The 24387-nt window shown below is 39.5% G+C and overlaps 1 protein-coding gene across 1 annotated transcript in view; it reads left to right on the top strand.

The window, feature by feature from the left end:
- Positions 1 to 24387, top strand: part of DZANK1 (double zinc ribbon and ankyrin repeat domains 1) — a 1792612-nt gene that overhangs the window by 1425803 nt on the left and 342422 nt on the right. Inside the window, exon 17 of the mRNA XM_044056983.1 lies at positions 6181 to 6275. Coding sequence (XP_043912918.1) covers positions 6181 to 6275 — 95 coding nt within the window. The remainder of the gene's footprint in view (positions 1 to 6180; positions 6276 to 24387) is intronic.

Here is a 24387-nt window from a genome sequence, read left to right as displayed (position 1 = left end):
ACAGTCTAGATCTTCCACGCTCAGCAAGCAACTTATCAAAGCCCATGCTGATGCAGAACCTGCTAAGGTTCAGGCAGCCTTCAAAGAAAGGAAGGCTCAGTTAGAGGCAGAAGCTGCCCACAGAGAAGCATAAGTTGCCCACACAGAGGCAGAAACTGCACACACAAAAGCAGAGAGAGAGAGGCAGAAACTGCACACGGAAAAGCAGAAAGGCAGGCTGAAGCTATCTGCAAAAGGGCTGAAGTAGAGGCCTTAGAAAAACACTGTGAACATGCCACAGCTATGGCAAGGTTGAGTTCTAAAGCAGGCTGCTAGTGGGAGTGACAGCATAGGTCCAGTGGACACGGAGAGTTATCTTAAATGCACTACAGACTATGTGTTCAACCAAAGCAATAAGCATTCCATTTTAACTGATGCTCCCAAAGCCAGAGACACTTCTTCAGAACTGTTACTCCAAGTGACTACTGCTGCAGTACCTCTCAACCAAGGTCAGTACGACACACCTAGCCGTGCTCAAGCCAGCCTGCCATATTATGGAGGGAGAACGTAGAACAAAACAGTGCCTCCTACTACAGTTGCCACTACATGTACTTAAGTCTGTGGAGAAGGACTTGGTGACAAATCATGTGCAAAATATGCTTGGTCCGTGTCTATCCCAAGGGTCATCCTGAAAGAACCGTAAGACCTGTACACTATTCTCGCTGAGCAAAGTAATCGATTTCTTGCAAGATCAGAGTTCTTTGACCTTCTCAGTATAACAGGGGATGCTCTGCCTTACACTCTGGGCATTTGTGCTGGCATTACAGAAGTCTCTGGCAGGAGAGCTAGCAGTTTTATAGTGACTCCTCTCATTGGCAACCTAGAAATTCCACTGCCCACTCTCATGGAGTGCAACCATATTCCAACCAACAGGCAAGAGATCCCTGCCGCAGAATCTGCTTCTCATCACCCTCACTTGAAGATCATATTTGGCCAGATACCACCCCTTGCTAAAGATGCTGAAATCCTGATACTGCTTGGTAGAGACATACTGATGATGCACAAGGTACGTGAATATATCAGTGGCTCAAAACAGTGCTCCATATGCCCAACGCTTGGATCTAGGTTGGGTTGTCATAGGTAACATCTGCTTAGATAAGACCAGGAGACCAAACAGGGTTACTTCCTTCAAGACACATGTTCTTCCAAATTGACACAGTACTTGCTTTGAACCCTGTCCTCATTACTACTGTATAAAAGAAAGGTTATGCAGTAATGGTAAGTCACAGCAAGTCATCCAAAGCTACAACTATAGCTTAGACCCCTTGGATGATAATCTTGGCATTATGGTGTTTGATACCACTAGTGAAGACAATCAGTTGGTGGCCACAAGGGAAGGTAAGGAATTCTTGAAAATTATGAGTGAAGAATTCTATCAGGACAACTCCAACAGCTGGGTGGCACCGTTACCTTTCCGTTCCCCAAGATTGAAATTGCCAAACAATCAGCAGCTTGCAGAGTCATGGTTTATTTCACTGGAACGCACCCTAAACAGGAAATCTGCAGTGAAAAAGCATTTTGTTGACTTCATGCAGAAGGTGTTTGATAGAGATCATGCTGAACTTGCACCTCCCGTAAAGGAAGAGGAAGAATGTTGGTACCTTCCATGTTTTGGTGTGTATCACCCTCGCAAGCCAGACCAAATCAGAGTTGTCTTTGACTCAAGTGCTCACCATGAAGGTGTTTCTCTTAATGACCTTCTCCTGTCTGGACCTAATCTGGACAATAACCTAATTGTGGTCTTGATCTGTTTCAGACAAGAATTGATTGCGGTAATGGCTGACATCCAACAAATGTTCCATTGTTTCATTGTTCGTAAAGACAACAGAAATTACCTCAGATTTCTGTGGTACCACAATAATGATGTCAACAACAAGGTCATAGACTGTCTGATGAAGGTACATGTGTTTGGTAACACCCCATCTCCTGCAGTCGCAATGTACAGGTTGAGAAGAACTGTCCAAGAAGGTTAAAGGGAATTTGGGTCTGATGCATGTCAAATTGTTGAAAGAAACTTTTATGTAGATGACAGGCTTAAATCTTTTTCCACAGAGGAAGTGAAGAGTAATCTTCTTGCCAGAACTCGAGATGTGCTGGTTGTATGTAATCTCAGACTTCACAAGATATTCTCCAATGGCGTTAAGATAAATGGAGCCATTCATTCTGTGAACTATGCTGACAGTCTAAAGAACTTTGAACTAGGGTCTAATATTACCCTCATGCAATGCAGCCTCGGGCTGCTTTGGAATGTCAAGCAAGACCCATTCATATTTCAAATGTCAGCTTGTGATAAGCCCTTTACCAAACATAGAGTTTTGTCTGCAGTAAACAGCATCTACAATCCATTGGGCTTCATAGCGCCCTTTACCATTTATGGCAAGATGCTATTAAGACAGCTCACTTAAACTATGGACTGGGATACTCCTCTCCCCAGAGGAAAACAACGATGATGGGAAACATGGAAAGATTCTGCTATCTGAACTTTATGTTGGCAACAGCAAGAATTCATTATGATGATTGCATTTATCCTCTTGTTCTCCCCTCCCTCTTGTTTTTCAGGTTGCAGAGGATAAAGAGGTTCCAAATATATCTTGGACTGAATGTTTATTTTTATTGTTGTTTGGTGAAATCTAAAGATTTCTGGTGGGGAGTGCTATGTTACACATGTTTGTGTATTTGTTGTTCAGATAAGAAATTGCCTTCTTTGTATTTTGTCCTACCTGTTTTCCTGTAGCTTAGCTCTGTTAGCTAACTCCTCCCCCATTTTTTCAGTCGTGTGTTAGACTCCATTGCAGCCACATGTCTATTGCTGGAGTGTGTCAAAGCATCATTATTTTACCTATTTGGAATGATTTCTTGTATTAAGATCTCACAGTTAGGAAATTAAACTATTTAACGGTCTCCGCAGGTGTCATTTCGATTGAGTCACTGTCTGCTAACACTAGGGTTGCCACTTTTCCAAATGGCCAAAGTGGGACATTTGTGCTACAAACATCAGATTTTGCAGGGCAAAACATACCCACGGCCAGTACAAAGGACAGAACTTCAGTTTTTTGCCTGAATAAAAGTTTATTCTTGTAGCATTTTAGTTCCTTATTCTGTTTCTTATAACATTTAGGTGTTTCAGATACAGAATAACTGTTTTATGCAACTATTACATAAAATATAGAAAATAATTTTGTCCTAAAATCGTAGGACATTTGCCATTTTCTCACAATGTTTTGCAGGACACAACTGCCCAAAGAGGGACTGTCCCTTGCAAAGTGGGACAGGTGGTAACCCTAGCTAACACTATCTGTGGTGGTGAGTAAACTTCTCCAATACATCTTGGTACAGATTAGGAGATTACACTTGCTATGCACAGCCAGGGGAGGCAGAACAAGTCTCCTGGGTCAGCTGATGGTCCCTCCATACAGAGAGATGATTTTTGCTACATTCCATTCTACTGGTACACAGCCTGTGGAGACTCTGGTTAAATAATGATCCGAATGGATCTGCTTGGTCATGTTTCAAGCTATTTAATAGGTGCCCTGTGATTCTGTCAAGGCCCATTGATGCCGTGTTTCTAGCTGTAGAGAGCAGTGATGGCCTGTTCTTTTGTGATAATAGGCACTGGAATGGTAGGGGTATTTTATGGGAAGTGACTGGAGGTGATGAGGGGGCGAAATTTTAGCTGAATATATCGACCAGCAGGTTTCTTATTTCTTCTGGCTGAGTAAAGGTAGTGCCATCTGCAGCCAAGTCAGCACATTGTTGAGTATTTCCCTTAAGATTTTGGACATAACTAAAAAAAAATGTTTTGAGGTTATCCTTTACTTGCTATTTTAGTCTCATGTTTAGCTTTTGAAGACTGGACTTGCTCCCTGATTTAAATTTGAGACTAATGAGGGATTTTTTCTGTGTTGTACACCCTCCCACTTACTTCTAGGCAGGAATTTCTTCTTTCTGTTTTATAGTCTATTTATTCCAGGGGTACAGCAGAGTGGCTTGTTCTTCCAGCTAGACCTGGGTTTAGTTTGGTTGGGTACTGCCGTTTCTGTGCATTTAAGTGGTTGTACAGGGCATTTGTATATACTTCTGCTTAGGCATCCTTGTTTTCGGGGTTAAGGGAAGCTTTACATTTACCTGTGCTAGCACTTAACAGGAGGTAATTTACATTGGAAAAATTCTTTAGGGTTTTAGGGTTTGATGGGGATACTCCCGTTACATTTATTTCAAAGAAGACCAATTTATGGTCAGAAAATCAGTATGCTATTCATTATCATGTGACCTATCCAGAATCCTTAAGCAGCAGACTGTAGTAGTGCAAACAGTCAAGAAACTAGGCTTAGCTTCATTTCCCATCTGCAGTACATCTTTACAGCGGCAAGTGCATTTATATGCCATTTTCTTCTACATATTACACTTTTGCTAAATGGCAGAGTACGATGCAACTTCTTTTATCTTTTAACCAATTATGTACACTCATTTTAATCTGATACAACTGTAACATGCCTAGTTCCTGTTTCAAGTATTTTCCTCTGAAACAACAATAACATTTTCTCAGATTATTACAGTTCTTCTGAGATATGGACAAAAGTTTATATAAACTAATCTCCCACCCATTCCCATCAACTGCAGTGCCAGAAAAAGTTTTAACCATCTTGAAAAGAACATTTTCAAATGTATTTATTTTATTTATTTATGTAAATAATAAGATTGGTGAGGAGTGGGTTGGCATAGAGAAGTGTATAGATGAGCACGAACACGTCATCTCTATACTTCTCTATGACTCCCCACTCCTCACCAGTCTTAGAAAATCAGATATAACTAAACTAGATACCTGCTATAATAAAATTGCTAAGTTTGCTACCGAATCTCCATATAGATCACACCACTGTTTAGTCCTTAAAAAGCTAAACTGGCTTGAACTTCCTCATCTCCTTCTTTATAATCAACTCATACTAGCCCACAAGGTTCTGTACCACCCTGAAAAAACCCCAGCACTACAAAACTTATTACATCCCTACTCCAGTGATACGGTCCTTTGCTCCAGTAAGAAATTCCTCCTTGAAATAACCAGTGCCGGCAATACAGCCAGAGCATCTCTCTATTCAAATTTCATTGCTAAAAAAATGAAATACCTTGCCCATTGACATTGCAGCCACATCTTCCCTATCACAATTTAAAAAAGCTCTAAAATAGTTCTGTTCTTCCTTCTTCACTTGACTAGTATGTATTCTTTTTCTCACTCATCAGTATCATAATACATCTTTGTAAACCAAAAATATTAGTATATGTATATGCATATAATTTGATATACTTCAATATAATGATATACTTTAGTACTATGATAGTTTTTATTTTATTGTACAACGTAAAATGTCTTTTATTGTACTATGTAATGTTTTGTATGTGGAGCTTTTCTCCCTGGGCCTCCACTGAAAAGGACTCGTGTCCAGTCGGACTTTCCCAGTAACCAAATGTAAAGTAAGTAAATAAATAAATAAAATTAACATTTGTTTACCAGGAAAGTGCAACTAGGGCAGAGCCCATTTTCACCAGATGCCCAGGGAGAAACACTCCAGATGCATGTCACAGCCATTGACTAATTCTGCAAGTAGAACAAACTGTAAGATGGCTGTTTTAGAAGTAAGCTGGTGCTGTATCTGAAAACCCACTGAAAATTTGTAATATCTACATACTTGCAGTTTTTTTACTGTTTCTAGAGGCTCAGCTGACTTAATAATAGTGTATTGAGATGTTTCACTACTAGTTCAGTGGATAGAGCTGTACACTGCTGCACCCTTAAAATACTAGGTCACTACTTTTTAACCTGAGAAATAGATCTGACAGTATAGCCCCTGAGTGTCTGAAAACCCATTTGAGGATTTTTTTTCCTTTAAGAAGAAACAGACAAAATCAAAGCTTACTGAATGTACAGTTGTGCAGAGTTGTTCTATAGTGACTTCTGTAAACATAAATTTCTCTGCTTTCATTATAGATGTCAATAACTGTTCATTATATTTACAGCACAATTTGTACTTTCAAGCATTTCCCTTTCTGAAATATACAAATAAGCTTTGCATGTGCTAATTATATTATTTTCAGTAGATTTGCTACAGTACGTTTAAAGAAAAAGTATTGTATTATTTATTGCAGCAAGTGAAACCAGCAGCACTGCTACAGACACTAATGTTAAAACAAAAAAGAAGCCGAAGAAGAAAAAAATATTGACAAAGGAAGATAAATTACCAGTGAGTATTGCCAAGTGGCATAAACTTACTTTAAATGACTCTTCACAAATTGTGTTTCTTTTTCATTACCTTGTACAAGTTGGATTCCTAAGGTTGTAGATATACTCTGATGTTCATATTTATTGAAAGTTATTGTGTCTTAAATCTGAATAGACTAAGGTGAAGGCTCTTACGTTCTTGGTCTATAATTTAACTGATACAACCCAGCAAAATGAAACTTTTCTTTCTGTTAAAAATATTTGGTTCCTGGTAATAAAAATCCCTGTTTAAGGCTTTGATTTGTCACAAAGAATCACAGCTTATTTTTAGTTTACTTTTTTAATTTGTAATTATTGATCTTGTTGAATTTAAGATGGTACTTGAATTTAACTCGTGTCATCACAAGATTCAACGCGGTATTATATATACATAGATCCTACTTATTACAGATGCAGTATACAAGGGGTTCTTACAGTTGCACCCCTTCACCCAAAAATGAAGACTTTCAGCACTTTCTGCAGAAACCTTCTTGTAGCCAGTCATGCTAGAATGTTTAGATTTTAATAGCTACATCTTGTTTTATTTTGCCACTTTGTAATACGCTGATGTTTCTGACAATTTTTTTTCTGAAATTAAGCTTAACTTGGTCCAGTTCACTGACTTGTTTTTTTAATTTTTTTTATAGTTGGCTAGAGTTTTTATGTTTGAGTGTTATGAGAGTTTTCTTTTAAAGGAGTTTGTTTTGGCTAGAATGGCGTTCATCAATACATTACTGTACTTTGCTGTTTACATTGTAATGAAATCTGTCCTGACATGCCACTTTCCTCCTGCTAGAGAAGGAAGTAGTAGTCCACAAAAACTGAGAGACCAAAAAAGAGATGTAAAGATGACAGCGTGGGATATCAAGGATAAGAAAGAAATTATGTATTGTTACTGTTATGCAAGAAGTCAGTCCAAAAGAAGGAGAAAGCACAACGTGGTTGAGAAACAATATTTTAATCCATGTAATGGCAAAAAAAACATTATCTAAGTGTGCTCTGAAGCAACACATAGCCACAACCTCACACCACATGCCAACAGCAAGGAAGCAAACGCAGATACTATCCAAATGTAACCCCTGCATGTACGACAAGTGCACGGCTCAAAAAGGCATCAAATCAGTCCAATTTTAATCCATGTAATGGCAAAAAAAACATTATCTACATGTGCTCTGAAGCAACACATAGCCACGACCTCACACCACACGCCAACAGCAGGGAAGCAAACACAGATACTATCCAAATGTAACCCCTGCAAGTACGACATGTGCACGGCTCAAAAAGGCATCACATCAGTCCAAAAGAAGGAGGCAGCACAACGTGGTTGAGAAGCAATATTTTAATCCATAAAATGGCAAACAAACATTATCTAAGGTTGCTCTGAAGCAACACATAGCAACGACCTCACACCACACGCTAACAGCAGGGAAGCAAACACAGATACTATCCAAAAGTAACCCCTGCAAGTACGGCAAGTGCATGGCTCAAAAAGGCATCAAATCAGTCCAAAAGAAGGAGCCAGCACAGCGTGGTTGAGAAACAATATTTTAATCCATGCAATGGCAAAAAACATTGTCTAAGTGTGCTCTGAAGCAACACATAGCCACGACCTCACACCACACGCCAACAGCAGGGAAGCAAACACAGATACTATCCAAATGTAACCCCTGCAAGTACGGCAAGTGCATGGCTCAAAAAGGCATCAAATCAGTCCAAAAGAAGGAGCCAGCACAGCGTGGTTGGGAAACAATATTTTAATCCATGCAATGGCAAAAAACATTGTCTAAGTGTGCTCTGAAGCAACACATAGCCACGACCTCACACCACATGCCAACAGCAGGGGAGCAAACACAGATACTATGGTGTGAGGTCGTGGCTATGTGTTTCTTCAGAGCACACTTAGATAATATTTGTTTTCCATTACATGGATTAAAATATTGTTTCTCAACCACGTTGTGCTGGCTCCTTCTTTTGGACTGATTTGATGCCTTTTTGAGCCGTGCACTTGCCGTACTTGCAGGGGTTACATTTGGATACTATTATGTAAGATGCCCTTAATTTCCAGACATAATATATACAAAAAGATTAAGAGAAAATTAGAGAAAAGAAAAATATTTGCACAAGAAAAGCTGTCAAAAGCTTCAAATGTAAATTTGTGTTCATTAAAACAACATTCATGAAAAGCGTTATATAGACCAAAAAAAAACCTTGGACCGTTTGGACAAAGAAGCAACTGAGGAAGTGCAAAAACATAAAGATCAAAATCTAGGGATTTTTGAAATGTATAATAGAAATATGGGCATGAGAAATAAAGAGAGATCTGGTATGGTGCAATATTTATGCCAAACTAATCATACAAAAAAGCAGCTCCAAAGATATTTGAAGAGAAATATAGGCAAAGGCACCCGTCCGAATTTGGAAAATTTCACAATACAAAAAATAAGATCACAAAGTGGGGACTATAGAACAGAAGATTAGTAAAGTAGAAGTTAAAAAAATAGAAGCTGAAGTTATGGAATACTGCAAAGTGAGGGATTTAGTGCAGAAAGTCTAACACATATTATGTCACAGCATGATGGAACAATGAATCCCCCAATTAAAGAGAAACAGGAGGAGCAGGAGACATCTGAAGAAGAAATGTGGACATGGGAAAGAAAAAAGATTTAATGTGGTGTGGTACTTATGCAAAGTAGAAAGTAAAACTAATAAACACAAAAAAAAAAAAAAAGAAGCACCAAAGATATTTGAAGAGAAATACAGGCAATGGCAAATGGATATGGACAGTTTTGCAATACAAAAACTAAAAAAGCAAAGGAGAAAAGTAGAAAGGAGGATGGAGAAGTTAAAGAAGTAGAAACTGAAGTTATGGATTACATATGAAGTGAAGGATTTAGTGTAGAAAGTCTAACTCTAGTAACATCACAGCATGGTAGAATAATGAATCCCCAAATTAAGGAGAAATCAATGGAGCAGGAAGTATCTGATCAGTTGCTATATGAATATAATTTGGCGCCTTCAGTAAGAAACTAGTGCAAAAGTTAATTTGGAGTTGCCCAGCAAAGGAAGGAACAGGAAACTGTGGCAACTCTGAAGCAGTCAGTATAGGCCAGTGAGTTCTCATATGAAAGAGCAATGGATGATACAGGATGAAGCTGAAGAGAATATGGCATAGGAAGATGTTCTGGAACTTTCTGTAGAATGCCCACATAAAATGGAGAACAAAGAATGTGCCCTTAGTTTAGAAGAAAATAATCTAAGGGAAGAGTTGCTTGATTTAATAGGAATGGATAGACATATTAAAATCAATGAAAGAAATGGACTACAGAAAGTCAACAAGGCTCAAAATGTTAGAAGTTTGATAAAACAAATGAACACAGTAATCAAGACTGTTTGTAGAAATTCATGAGATATAACAGAAGTAAATTGGATATATTACTGTGCAGCTAAATTAGTAACAGATAACGTCTTACCACAAAGACACATGGCAGTAAGGGAAAAGAAGGGAAGAAATCAAATGCCATCATGGAAATATTGAATAGAGAGAACTATAAAGCAATTAAGACAAGAGGTGTTGCTTGTTAGAAGAGTACAGAAGAGGGAACAGATCAACAAATATACGGAGAAAGATAGATGTAATAAAAGCAATGCACAGTGTCAGAACAGACCAGGATCCATCTTACACTATTGCAAATAATAAACTAAAGATATCAGCACAGCTAGAAAAACCTAGAAGATATGCAGAGAACTATAAAAGAAAGGTACAAAACAAGCAATTTATTGATGACCCAAAAGGTTTTATAGAGAACTAGTAAACAAGACAAAAGGAATAGAGACACCACCAAAAAAGAAGAAAAGCATTATAGAAAATGATGTTTATATCACATGTGATCACCCATTATGAACAGTTCAAAAATAGATGTGAGAAAACCAGATATAGTAGTCCATGAAAAGAAGAAAACAGTAGCATTGATCATTGAAATTGCTCCACCCAGTGATTACAGTGTCTTATGTACAGAGAGACACAAAGTCATACAATATCAGGATTTTCAGGCAGAAATGAGGGCAATGTAGAAGAAGGATGCCCAGAAAGTTCCAGTAGTAGTGGGAGGAATGGGTCTCATATAAAAGTGTTTACAGTCATATTTAGATATGTTGCCGATACATGTAAGTATGAATTGCAGGAGGAGTCAATTCTGGGCACATTGCGGGTGCTGTAAAGAGCACTTTTAGCTAACATCAAAGATTGAAACAATACTAATTTCATGAACATTAATCATACATTGAATTAGGGAATGGGATCCATTCCCGTCATGGTATTAGAAACCCAACAGCCTTGGAGAAATTCAACTAAGAGTTTATTTGGTGCTTTTTGTTTATACTTTCCTGTCTTAATTTCTGGGACTTTACTTTTAGGTATCTATTTTCTTTGGAAAGTTAATGATCTGACGAATTTAATGTTTCCTTAAGTGTTTCCTTTATGTGGCTGTTTTATACAGTTATGTTAATTATTATTTGCTTTTTCCATGTTTCCTTACCGTTTTCTCTTCTGTTGCAAACTTCACAGTGTTCCAGTTGTAGGAAAAGATTTTTAAAACAAATTAATGTATAAGTTAGTCTACATTTTTGTTATATTCATAAAGTTCATAGGTTAATACTAAGCTAACTGCCCTTGTGGGCCGTTTTAAGCCTAACCAATTACCCCATTTGAGTTTCAAACCCTGCACCTTGTGTCTGTAAGGCAAAACAATAACCATTATGCCAACTTCCCACTCAGTGTGTATATCCTTGTACATAGCCTGCACTAATTCTATGTAATTGACTTAAAATTAACAGTATCCCTTAATTAACAGTCAACCCTAACCTTCCTCCTGATTTACTGTTAGCTACTTCCCATAAAGCTCACAGTGGTGTTGCCAGTCACAGTTAAATATAATCTCACTTTACCCAATACCTAACCTACTCTAGTTCACTGTTTCAGTTCTTTACTGAGTTCCTTAGCTTGTGGAGTGGGATTCAGCCTGCTACGTTCACCTTCTCTATCACACACTCCCTACCCTGCCCCCTTATCCCACCCACCCCACCTATACCCCCAATTTATTCATAACCACAATCACCCGACTTCTGTAACATCTCCCACCAAATTATCGCATCTTCCTCCAACCACTCCCCCTGTCTTTCCTTTCACCACCTGCTCATTAATTTGTTCTGTAGTGCTCTGCCACATCACACTAACTTTTCTTCCTCTAATAACTCCCAAACCAGATAACTTAACTCCACATATACTGCCACCACCACCTTCAACTCTCACCATGCTTGCACCTTCTATTTTCTTAGCAGTTGTCCTCTCCCTAGGCTACCATCTAACTTCCTACCACTTCACTGTCACTAACCACAATCACCTAAATTTCCCCATGCTAATCTATTCACTCACCACCATAATTGCATATACATTTCACCTACCATCTTCAACCACAACCCCTTTGATCTCACCAAGCTCACCTACAAAGACACTACTTATAAAAAACTACCCAGTTTACTGATACACCACATGATCACCAATTACCTACACACACTGACCACTGCTACTAACCAACTTGCACTCAGTGGCAACATCCACCCTAACCCAGGCCCCTCCACTACTGTACCTACTGCTACAAAACTACATGGACCTAATATCCCTTGCAAGCAAAAACCCTCTGACCTCTTAATACTCAGTATAAACATCAGCAGCATCTTGAATAAAATTGAAGAGCTTCTATATCCTTCTATAACCCTGGATTGTACTCCTAACTGGGACCTGGCTCAAGCTCCACATCAAAGATACCACCATAGCCCCTCCTAGCTAAAACATCCTTAGATGTGATCGAATAGCTAAAAGAGGTGGGGGCATTGCCTTACTTTGCTGGCATAACCTTACTCTCCAACAAATATGTAAAGATATCCCCACTTTCAGCTATCCAGAAACCCTGTTTGCAAATGTAAAATTAAACCAGCAGAAACAACTCAACATTATAGGTGTCTACTTACCACCAGGTGACAATATTGCCACTCTAGAGTCCATTTTACATTGGACTTCCACCGGCCCCCTCAGGAGACACTTATCCTGGGGGACATCAACACTGATCGGGCCTCTATCACAGCATAGACAAATCCACCAAAAAGGAATCCATATTAGACTGAATCCTAACCAACAAGCCTTCATCTGCCAATATATCTGGTACGTTACCCAACTCCTTCAGTGATCACCTACCCACATTCATACTAAGACAGCACACAAGACCCATAAAACCTTCCATCCTACTTTCTATCCGTAGTTTCAAAAATTTCGTACCAGACCAATTCATCAACACCTTAAAAAAATAAATTGGTCACCTCTTAAAACTCTACCATTAGAGGAAGCTGTGGAGTACTTTAATACTACCTTCTTAGGTATCCTTAATCTTATAGCTCCACAATGTATAATTCATACTAAAACCAACCCCCACCCCCCTGGATCTCAAAGGACACAAGATCCCTACTCAAACAAAGAGACATAGCTTGGGCAACCTGGCGTACCAACAAAACAAATACAAATTGACAGTACTTCCTAGAGCTCATAAAAAATGCAAAAAACAAATACGTAATGAGAATAAACGTTATATCCAGCTACAAAAAACTCACAACAACAATCCACAAAAATTTTGATCAACAATCAACCACATTCTCCAACCAGGCAAAATCACCTCCCCAAACCCTAACACTGAGGGTGATTATGATATTGCCACCCAGTTTAATGATTATTTCACCTCCTCCAGCCAGATGTTATTCAACAATTTCCCCACTACTACTACTACAAATACCCCCAAAATACAAAACTGTCACCATAAGACCAGCACTCAATTCTGTCTCAAAGCAGTTCCAACAGACATAATTCGTAAACACCTTGCCAAATGGAAACCCACCACTCTCGTTGCTGATAAACTCCCCGCTGATTACCTCAGGATTTTCGCCTCTGCCATTGCCTATCATTTTCCATACTCATCAATAGAGCCATAGCTGAACACACTGCCCCATCTCTTGGGACAATTTCTTACATTTTCCCCTACATAAAGATGGATCCTCGACAGAACTTAATAATTATCGCCCCATAGCTATACTGTCTCCCCTATCAAAAATCTTAAAAAATGTGTACACACCCAACTACTGAATCATCTTCTTCAATATAACCTGCTAGCAAATTCCCAACATGGCTTTTGGCCAAACCAGAGTACAACCTGTGCCCTTATTTCCTTTACTGACCACATCAACCAACAAAGAAATCTTGGTAACTTACTATCTGCTGTCTTCCTAGACCTGTCAAAGGAATTTAACAAGGCATCCCACTGCAAGTTACTATTGACTCTCTCTGAGCTCAGTCTGGATAACTCCTCTCTCCTGTGGTTTAAAAATTATCCGTCCCTCTGGCAACAAGCTGTTAAATGGCATAACTCTCTTCCCAGTGGGACAAGGTGTTCCACACGGATCCATTCATGTTATAGGTATGATTAGATAATCTGCATATAAAATGGTTGAGAACCAGGTACATCCGACATGAGATGTGCAATAAAAATAACAAAAGTAGTTCTAAACTTTGCAGTGAGGTACACTCTTGATGATATATAGCCTTTATTTGAGTAAATTAGACTCTTAAATGTGACATCGATATCCAAAAGATATTTCTAACTCATTTTAGGGTGCTGTCCCCAAAAAACAAGCATTTGAAGTTAAGAAACAAACATGTTATGGGGAAACACCTTTTGAAGTCAATACATAGGGAATCTTTTAGAAGGCTTGCATCTGTGGCAACCTGAGAAGGGCAGCAAATGTAAAATAAACAGAGGGGAAACCTTTCTTGTTATTTGGGAGAATGCCATATGTATTAGTATATCTAGAAAGCCTCTGGCTAACAAAGTTCGCAGATGACTGCAAACGAGGAGCCACAGTCAAGTCCCCAAATGATGTGGGCATCCTACAGAAGGGCCTCACTGAGACAGATGCCTGGTATCAGAGCCATGGCCTCAAGCTCAATGCCAAAAACTGCAGTGTTATCCCCTTTGGTAAAAACTCTGTACCCATGAACTACCACATCGGCAGCAATCTACTTAACACAGAATGCGTGATAAGAGACCTTGGGACCCAGGTGGACAGTAGTCTCTCCTTTGATAGTCACATCGCCACAGTAGTCAGGAAGTCCTTCTACATGGCACACCTCATCATAAAAATGGTTCTCATCCAGGAAAAAAGAGGTCATTGTTCCCCTCTACTCGACACTCATGCCCCTTTTGGAATGTACCTCACAAAACATCTGCAGCAGCTGGAAAGGCCACAGAAGTACCTCACAAAGAGGATTACTGGCCTCAAACAAATGCCCTACACTGACCACCTCAAAAAACTCCAGCTTTACTCCATAGCATATCGCCTACTCCAAGGTGATCTCTGCCTAAAATATAAAGCTATGTCAAACCCAGAGCTGTTGGACATGCTACACCTAAAGAAATCCCAATCCCTCCAAGCTACATGCTCTAGGGACCTAAACCTTATCACCACAATAAACAGGACATGCTGGAGGGATAGATTTCCTGTCCCAGAGACTTCCCATACTCTGGAACAGGCTACCCATCTATGTCAAGCAAAGTTCTTCATTAGCACTCTTCAAGAAAAATCTTGATGAGTGGATGGGAAATAGGAAATACACCCTGGGGATCACTTCTGTGTCTCTGCTTGACAGTGGCAATGGAAAATAACTTTCTTGGGTGGCGTAAGCCAGGGAACCTTGTTGGCTAGGCCTACGTAGGCCCTTGGGCCGATAGCCTAGTACCTACCTATGAACCTATTAGTTGCTGTTAAAAAAAGAAAAGAAACTTTTATGAGGTTGTACAGGATGGGAAGAGTGAAGACTGACCCACAATACATCAGAGATCCTGGGTTTGATACCATCAGGTTAGGAGTACACCCAGTAATCTTTCATGCATTCACTTGTCTGATAGCACAGAGGACTAAGGTTTCTTGTAGTCCAGGATACAGGGTTTGAGACCCTCCATCTCCATTTGCCTACTGTGCAACAATGAGCAAGTCACTTAACCAGAAATTGCTCATATATCACACCTGAAAAGGGATACCTGTCCTGTGGGCTTACCCAGTTAATAAATGTGTAATATAAAATTATTTCTTTCTGTCTTTCTTTTTTCCTGATATACTTGCTTTACTGCCTTCAGGGTCATTGGAGGACCAGTGCCTATTCCTGCACTTGACAGGCACATGAAAGAGAAAATCATCCTAGAGAGAATACTAGTGTTTCACATGATTTAAGCACATAGCTGATTTTTTTAGGCAATTTGGAAGATTGCAAAGTGACATGTTGCATGTCTTTGGGATGTGAAAAGAAACACAACACCTAGTAAAAACCCATGCTAACACAGAGCATAAAGAAGCTGACATTTTAGAAATATAGTGCTGTGATATAGAAACAAATTAAATATACATTAACGTGGATGTATTAAGGAAGTTTGAAGTAACTGGTGTGAAAATTTTTACTTTGTGTCACCTCCAGAGGCAATGCATTCAGCAGCTTCCTGACTGTAGATGTTGCAATGTTGCAATCATCTTAAAAAAACAGTAGGCTGATATATTGATGCTTGTACATCATTTAAGTGGGGCCTAGGCTAGCTATTGATAAGGCATTTATTCTGAAAAAAGTACTTGGTGATGACCAGAGGCATGCAGGAAGCAATATCATTACCAAGGAAGATAAGGGATATATTGTGAGTGGTGCCACCTATGCTGATTTTAACCTATTTCCAGATATGTTTTTTACTATGAAAATTGACACTTTTTTTAAATGAGCTTTATTGAAACCTTATTGACATATGCATGAAACATTTACAACAAGAGAAAGAAAACTAATAAATAAAATACAACGCTGTGTAGAACAGTGGGATTTACATCAGTATTAAATCATCACAGTATAATTCCAACATTTACAAAAAAATTGATAATATGAAATTCCGCAACTGTGTTTCTAAATAATTAACTTAACCTGGGCAGTGCAACATTGTTTAGCCTAATTTAAGTATTCACCAAGGGAAGTGGCAATGTGAGCATCTAAAAACAGAACTCTAGACAAGGAAATGGCTGTTAAAAACAGGAAAAGATTGTAAACTATTGTAAATTAACAGAAATCAGTAGTCTGTGGCATCCAGAAGGTCATCAAAGAGGAGGAAAAAGTGAAATAAAAAGGAGGGAGCAACTGAAAATTCAGAAGGGGATTGAAAGCAACATGAATCACAAGGGGGAAAGCAGATGGTAATGGCAACTGTGGGAGAAAATTCTTCACGCACCCTATAAAGTAACCTTGACCAAATGCAGTCTGAGATTTTCAAGATAAGTTTGGCTGTCTGTTGAAATACATTGAAACAAATGGCTGAAGGCTGCAGGAACTAGAACATGTTTAAACAGACATTCAGAGGAAATTACTGGTATGCAAACTGATGAAAAGAAAAAAATGGTATAACAAATAGAAGCAAATAAAGCAGTACCAGGACAAATCAAAGGGAAAAAAAAACTTTACAGCTTTTCAGGCAAAGTGCCTCACCTCATAGACTGGTCTTCAGTTGCTGATATTAACTAATTTGAGAATGCAAAAGCAGCCAAGACCCCTATTGATTAAACTCCAGCCATATCAATTAAACATAGAAATTCATTCTATTTTATTGAAGAAAAGTTGGAGAAACAAGAAACTACGTAGATAATGACTTCTTTTTGCAAACACAAACTGACAGAAAACTTTTTCTTCCTTCCATAAGACATTGAAGAGAAATACAACTTTGGTTCAAGTTATTATATCCTGCATTACTTTGAGTCTTTTACCCTCTGGGATTAAAAACATAACAATAATCCTAGACAGGCACACAACAAACTCACAAAATTAAAATAAGACCTGGAAGTGAGACAATTTGGTAAAGGAATGAGTAACCAGTCAACAACTGCAGAAAAGTAGACTGTATACATTGCAACAGATTTCCTAGGAAGCCCTTTCCTGTTTTCAAAAAATGAAAAATAACACAAAGGAGATGAGACAGTTTTCAAAGTGAGAGATTCCACAAAAATGCACTAGGAGCATAAGCGAAAACTGTTAGTCTGTGGACATATGATTATATGAACAATGATGTTTGGTATAACTAAAATTTACTAGCACTCTGAATACTTTACTACCATTGAAATAGTAAACACCACTGTGAAAATTACTATTTCATTAATACATGTGTAAGATACAAAGTATTATTGACTTACTGTCACTTAACAAAGAGTTTATACCTAATTGGTTTGCATGTTGTTTCAATAAAATGTCATTGGTTAAAATGTCATCTGTTTCATTTGTTTTTAAACTGGAAACTGTGCTATATTGCTTCTAATAAATGTCTTGTGACATTGTGGAAAGGGGAAAATGATGAATAACGAACATGATGAATGAAAAGGGAAACTAATATATGTTGGAAACATTTAGATATTAATGTATAAAATTAGCCCTGGTAGATGTAACTTACTTACATTAGTAGTTCTTAAAAGCAGTTATATTTTCTGCTACAGATAGCCAGTAACTCTTACTTACTGGCAAGCTATGTTGGAAAAAGGGTAAGGAACCAAAGGAATTCCTTGTCTAGATACCTAAAAGCTTGACATTTTTTAAATATTAGCACCATCCAAGAGTTTTAATTACTTTAAAAAATAAATATTAAACTGTGTGCACCAGGTGCTGGAATGAATAAAAACAGAAAGAAGTAAGATAATTAAACTGCTTACTGCAGGCCAGTGAAACAATTAAGTCAGTGAGAGATTTCATAAAATACAGTGCACATGAATTATTGAGTAAGGATAATAATTTAAATCTGTGGACTTATTTTTAAATGGATACAGATGTTTGATAAAATTAAAGTGTGAGTTGTACATCGAAAGATACTTTAACACCATTGAAATCAGTAAAGACCAGTAATAAATTTAAAATATAGGTATTATATTTTAATATTTTACTTAAAAATAAGATTTGATATCTAACTGGAAGAGTATGGTTACCTTGCATCCTGTGCTATTTATTTTCAAAATGTTATTTTCCTTCTGTAAAAGGTTCTATAATAAGAAAGAAGTTTTTAAGTACATAACTCAGGCAAGACAGACAGTTCAGTATTTACACTATTAATTGACAACTAAGCCACTAGAGATCTTAGTAGGATAGCTAATGAATTCTGGGGTTAAAACTACATTAGATAAATTAAGTACATTATAGTCACCAACAACAGTCAGGCTACTATTTTCCGTCTCTTCACTTCCCTCTGTTCAGAGCGGCCTCTCTGGTGTTCATTTTTCTTGCACACTGGTACCGGTAAAGTGGGAAAATTCAACCCCTTTCCCATTTCTATCAAGTTAGATGTTTTAGGCCTTGCTCCTAGCTGTAAATTGTCTAATTGTGCTGAGCTCATTAGCTCCACGTTCTGCAACTGACAATGTGTTTTTAACCCCAGAACAGCTACGAGTTTTGGGAGAAAGGGCTGACTTTTATACTGAGCAGAGGCTCGAAAGTAAGTGACGTTATTTTAGATTTGCATTTGTTTGGGGGTAATATAGCACTGAGGGAAATGTATGGTAGTGATATGAATGTACGAACAATGTTAAAACATCCAGGCACGTTTGTACTAATAATACACCCCACAATACAAACTTTTTTAAGGACGTGAATTTGAAATTAGAAATTATTTTGATAAAAGTTATAGTAAATATGATAACTTGAATGCTTCTGAAAAGGAAGCATTAAATTCTTTGATTGAAGATGAACGTATTGTAATTAAGTCAGCAGACAAGGGTGGGGGTGTTGTTGTTTGGAATACTGCAGCATATACCTCAGCACTGAATGATTTACTTAAAGATGCACAAACTTATTTGTGTTTCTCCTATAATGCTGAGAAATTTAATCTGTAAAGTGAGAGCAAAACTTGAAGAACTTAAGGGACAGGGGTTGTTGGAACAATATTTGTTAGACTTTTTTCATATAGAGCATCCTGTGACACCAATATTTAAAGCACTTCCAAAAATCCATAAAAATGTTGTACCACCACCCATGAAACCAGTAGTCTCAGGTAGGCGATGGATAACAGAACATTTATCTATATGGGTGGAAACTAAACTGAAAATAGTGATGCAGTTGTTACCCACGAATATTAAAAGACACAAGACACTTTTTGAGTATGGTATCGGAGGTTGTAAAAAAAAAAGAAAAAACAATGAACAATGTGTTAATGGTTACTCTTGATGTTAACAACCTCTTTACTGTTATTAGTAATAACTATGGCCTAAATGCAGTTAGGGAAGTACTAAAAGTAAAGAAAGTGTTTGATGGGAGAACAAACTAGTTAATTCTGGACGTTCTACAACTCATACTTGAAAATAATGTATTTATGTGTAATGGAACATACTATAGGCAAAAACAGGGTGTGGCTATGGGCACACCCTGTACAAACTCATACACCAACCTAGTGTTGGCGTATTGGGAAGAAATGAATGTATGTATTTAATGATCAATGATGAGTGAATATGTACTGCATTATGTTCGATTTGTGGATGATGTCTTTATTTTATGGCAACATAGTGAGGATAAACTGAAAAGGTTTGTTAAGCATTTGGAGACAACCACTGATTTTTTTTACAGTTTACAGTAAAAAGTGATTTCAAATTTTTTGGATGTAAGAATAACCAAATGACAACTGACTTAGCACTTTCCTGGGGATGCCCTAATTGGGTGAAAGCGCTAAGTCAGTTGTGTTTGTACTTGTTTTTTGTCCTATTAAAGCTGATGGTGGTTTTACCTTTTGGTTCACCAGTTTTGTCTTCTTACTTTCTCAATAAAGTCTACTAGGTTGAATAAGTATGATCTAACCTAAACGAAGGCAAACTGGGTTGGGTCTAGAGTTTGAAGGTCACCTATGTCCTTGTTGATAAGGTCCATGATGATTGTTTCCGTGGCCTTGCAGATGAAGCTCGTTAGACTTATGGATCTGTAGTTCCCTGGGTCAATTGATGGCCCACGTTTGTGCCAGGGGATTACTGTTGTTCTCCACTCTGCTAGAACAAAGCCAGTTTTCAGGCTATGGCTAAAGAGAATGCCAAGGAGGTCTGCTAGGTCCTTTTTAGATTGCTTAATAAGCAACCTGGGATGTTATCTGTTCCTACTGAGGCCATGTTTTTGGCCTTGGAGAGTGCAGATATGACTTGATCTCCAGAGAGACTGGACAAAGGACTGGTGTCAGGTATGCTTTGAAGTATGGCTGGTGGTAACAGAGGGGTGAAGTTTGCACCAAATTTGTCAGCTAGCAGATTGTCAGTTTCTTCCAGTATAGTATGAGTGGTACCATCTACTACCAGTTTGGCACACAGCTGGAAATTCCCTTCTAGATTTCAGATGTAGTTAAAGAATTCCTTTTGATTATCCTTAACTAGTGATGCTATTTTACCTTTGTAATTAGATTTAGAGGACTTTGCAAGATTTCTGATTTGCTTGCTAAAGCTGTGGAGTGAATTCTTCCTCTGCTGAGTCAGTTCCCTCTTGTTCTTAAGCATCAGATGTGAAATTGTTCAATCTCGCCGTTTGTTCTTACACACGGGTTCGGAGCCGATCCTCGGCTCCGAGTCGGCCGCATCACTAGCTCGCATCTTCGAGAAAGCTCGAGGCACAGTAATATCCCATGATCCTCCGGTGCTAACCCTCAGATCTAGTTTGCCGCTAGCAGCAGATCACTTCGTGAGGCTCGGGCCAGTACAACTTTTTACTATTTTTGCTATATCTCTTGATAATTTTAGTGATATTTTTTCTTATAATCTTTATAATTAATAGCTTATATATATATATATATATATATATATATATATATATATATATATAGATAGTTGTGTGAACTAGTTAGGTAGATTTTTACCTTTAAAAATTAGTAAGGGCCTTAGGCCATTTTTTTGTCTGTAACAATTTTTGAAGAAAGTTAACCTTTTTTTTTTTTTTCTGTTTATTTCAATTTATATATATCAGTGTGCTGTGGTGTGTTTGTTAAACTTTTATATATATTTACATACTTTAGACTGGTTTTTTGGTAGTTGTAAAAATTTTTTCTTTTCTATAGTAATGTCAGAAAAGATGAAAAGTGGTTTCAAGAGGTGTCAGTGTGGACAAAAGATGTCCATTACTGACAACCATTCTTCCTGCGTCTACTGTCTTGGCCCTCTCCACTTGCAGGAGGACTGTTCTATCTGTCATTCCTTTAGTGGGAGGGTCATGATGGAAAGACGCAGGAAGTTAGTGGACAGAGGTCTAATCAAACCTGAATTTCAGGAAGCCCTAGACAAGGCTGAACAGGTTTCGAAGTCTTCGAAGGGATCGAAGTCTTCAAGAGTGTCGGAGCCCAAGTCATCGGCTCCGAGCACTTCTTTTCAAATTCGGACACCGGCTCCTATGACTTCGGGGCCGAGTGTCGAGACTTTATCTCTGCACGAGGCTCAGGTCTTGGAGCCGGTAACAGAGGTACCACCATCTACTATCCTTCGCTCGGTGACGGCTTAGATTTCTTCGACCCGTTCTTCGAGGCCCATCTCCGACTCTGATGTGGACAGAGTGGTACAGAAGCTTATGGAGAACTCGGCTTTTTCAAAATTACTCGAAGTTTCGTCCCAGTTGGTTTCGAAACTCGAAGCCATTCCAACTCCCTCGACACTTCCTCCTCCGCGACCCGTCGAGTCATCGGTGTTAGGAGTCGAAGAACCGATGATTGTAGAGCCCTCGGTGCCGAAGCCTCCAGTAGTGCTATCGGCTCCGTTGACCTCGACTCGCCGGAACCAGCCGGAGAGTCTCGGAGCCGAACGTCTTTCCTGGGTTCCGGGGGGGATAGTCGAACCGAGGTTTCGGTTCCGACTCTTCCCCTCAGTGCCTCGGCTCAGATTAGTTCGGATCCATCCTCGGTGTCGGAGCCCGTGGTTCCGATCCCGGAGAAACTACTTCCTTCTTCGGATCGGGTCGGGTCTTCGGGTCAGGGCACCGGTGCCTTTGACATCATGAGGAAGGTCTTGTCAGATCAGACACTGACTTCATCGGCTTCTTTATCTCCTTCCCCAAAATGTCCGCGTTCTGCTTCTGTACCTTCGGTACCTACCAAGCGTCAAGACCCAATGCCTCAGAAATCCCCACAGGGAGACTCTGGTTCCTCAGATGCATCCCCAGAAGCTCCCACTGAGGATGTTCCGAGGAAACGACTGTGCAAGAGGAGGCACATAGATTCCCCTCAGGAATCTCTTACATCTGATACTGATTTAGATGAAGCAGAAGGGTCCCCAAGGTCCACCTCTGAGGATGTCTCCTTCGCAGACATTTTGGAAATCCTGAAGCAAAGAGGGGACTGGCAAACCCTTACCCCTTCTGCGGATGAATCGGATTTACTGAAGGCATTTGGGACTCAACCTTCTACCTCCTGGGTGACTCCTCCCTTTGACGATCTTATGGACCTAGTAGCTCGGAGGGCTTGGGAAACACCTGATACAGTGGAACCAGTCCCACGTAAACCCAACAAATATATGACAGCTCCTCAAGATAAAGCCTACCTTACTAAAGGAGTTCCCGTAGACACTATGGTGGTGGTGGCGGCCACTAAGAAAGAGATGTCTGAATCATCTTCCTCTGTCCATCCTCCTAATAAGGATTCTAGGACAATGGACAGATATGGGAAGCGCATATTTAGTTCAGCGACTTTTTCCATCCGATCGCTCAACTACCTTACGCATTTTACGCGTTTACAAAGAGATCTCATTAAATAGTTAGGAGATACTCTTCAGGGACACACAGATGCTGCTGTCGCCAATAAAGTGACAGTGCAACTTAACACCCTAAATTCCATAGTCAACTCGTCCATGAGGCTGATTTCATACGCAGCCGAAGGATCGAGTAGAGCGGCAGCTTCAGCGATTGCACTGAGAAGACAATCCTGGTTGCGCTTATGCTCCTTTGCGGAAACCTTTAAGTCTTCTTTTGCCAGTGCCCCCTTTGATGGTGCCTCCCTGTTTGGGCCCAAAGTAAAGGAGACTCTCACAAGGTGTGAACAAGAAGGGAAGACCCTGTCTGCCGTAGGGGTCCATTTTTCCATTCCATCTAGGCCCCACCCTAAAGGGCAACGAGGAGGAAAAATGTGGTTCCGAAAGACTCAGGGATCTTTTCAACACACCCAAAGTGACGCCCCCTCCAGAGGCAGAGGAGGGGAAAGAAATGGAAGACGCCGCCCAGCTGGCAGAGGGGGTCCGCAAAATCAGGGTGACAGAGAGACGTTCTCTGGAAAACCCTTCCAGCACTCCTGAGTGCAGGCCCGACTGTCCTGCTCTGGAGGCAGTCGGCGGTCGCTTAGCTTTATACCCAGAGGCCTGGCTAAATCTTACATCAGATTACTGGGTAAAAAGCATAGTTACCAGAGGCTACAACATCCCTTTCATAACAATACCACCAAACTCCAAAAAACTCCCAGATGTTCCACCCAGTCTGCGAGATCAAGCAACCATAGAAATAAAAAGGTTGCTTGAAAACAGAGTCATCCAACCAGTCCCAGCGGACCAAATAGGATCCGGAACTTACTCAAGGTTCTTTTTAGTTCCAAAGAAAACAGGGGACTGGAGGCCAATTCTAGACCTCAGCAAGTTAAATACCTTTGTAAAAAAGGAAAAGTTCCGGATGGTCACGCTTCAGTCAATACTCCCTTTTCTGCAAAAGGGCGACTGGATGTGCTCTTTAGATCTCAAAGACGCATACTACCATATAAAAATGGCCAGGGCGTCCAGAGATCATTTGCGCTTCCGGCTGGGAGCCAGTCATTTCCAGTTTCGTGCTCTGCCCTTTGGTCTCACCTCAGCCCCCAGGGTGTTCACCAAATGCATGGCAGTAGTAGCATCTCACTTGAGACGAAAGGGATTCCGGGTGTTTCCTTATCTAGACGACTGGCTCCTTTCTGCCACCACCAAGTGTCGTCTGCTACAAGCCAGGGACTACGCCATCAATCTTTGCTCTTCAC

The sequence above is a fragment of the Protopterus annectens genome, chromosome 1.part2 (assembly GCF_019279795.1).
Source record: "Protopterus annectens isolate FY-2018-M chromosome 1.part2, PAN1.0, whole genome shotgun sequence".
NCBI classification, from domain to species: domain Eukaryota; kingdom Metazoa; phylum Chordata; order Ceratodontiformes; family Protopteridae; genus Protopterus; species Protopterus annectens.
This window is presented reverse-complemented; position numbering and strand designations above follow the sequence as displayed.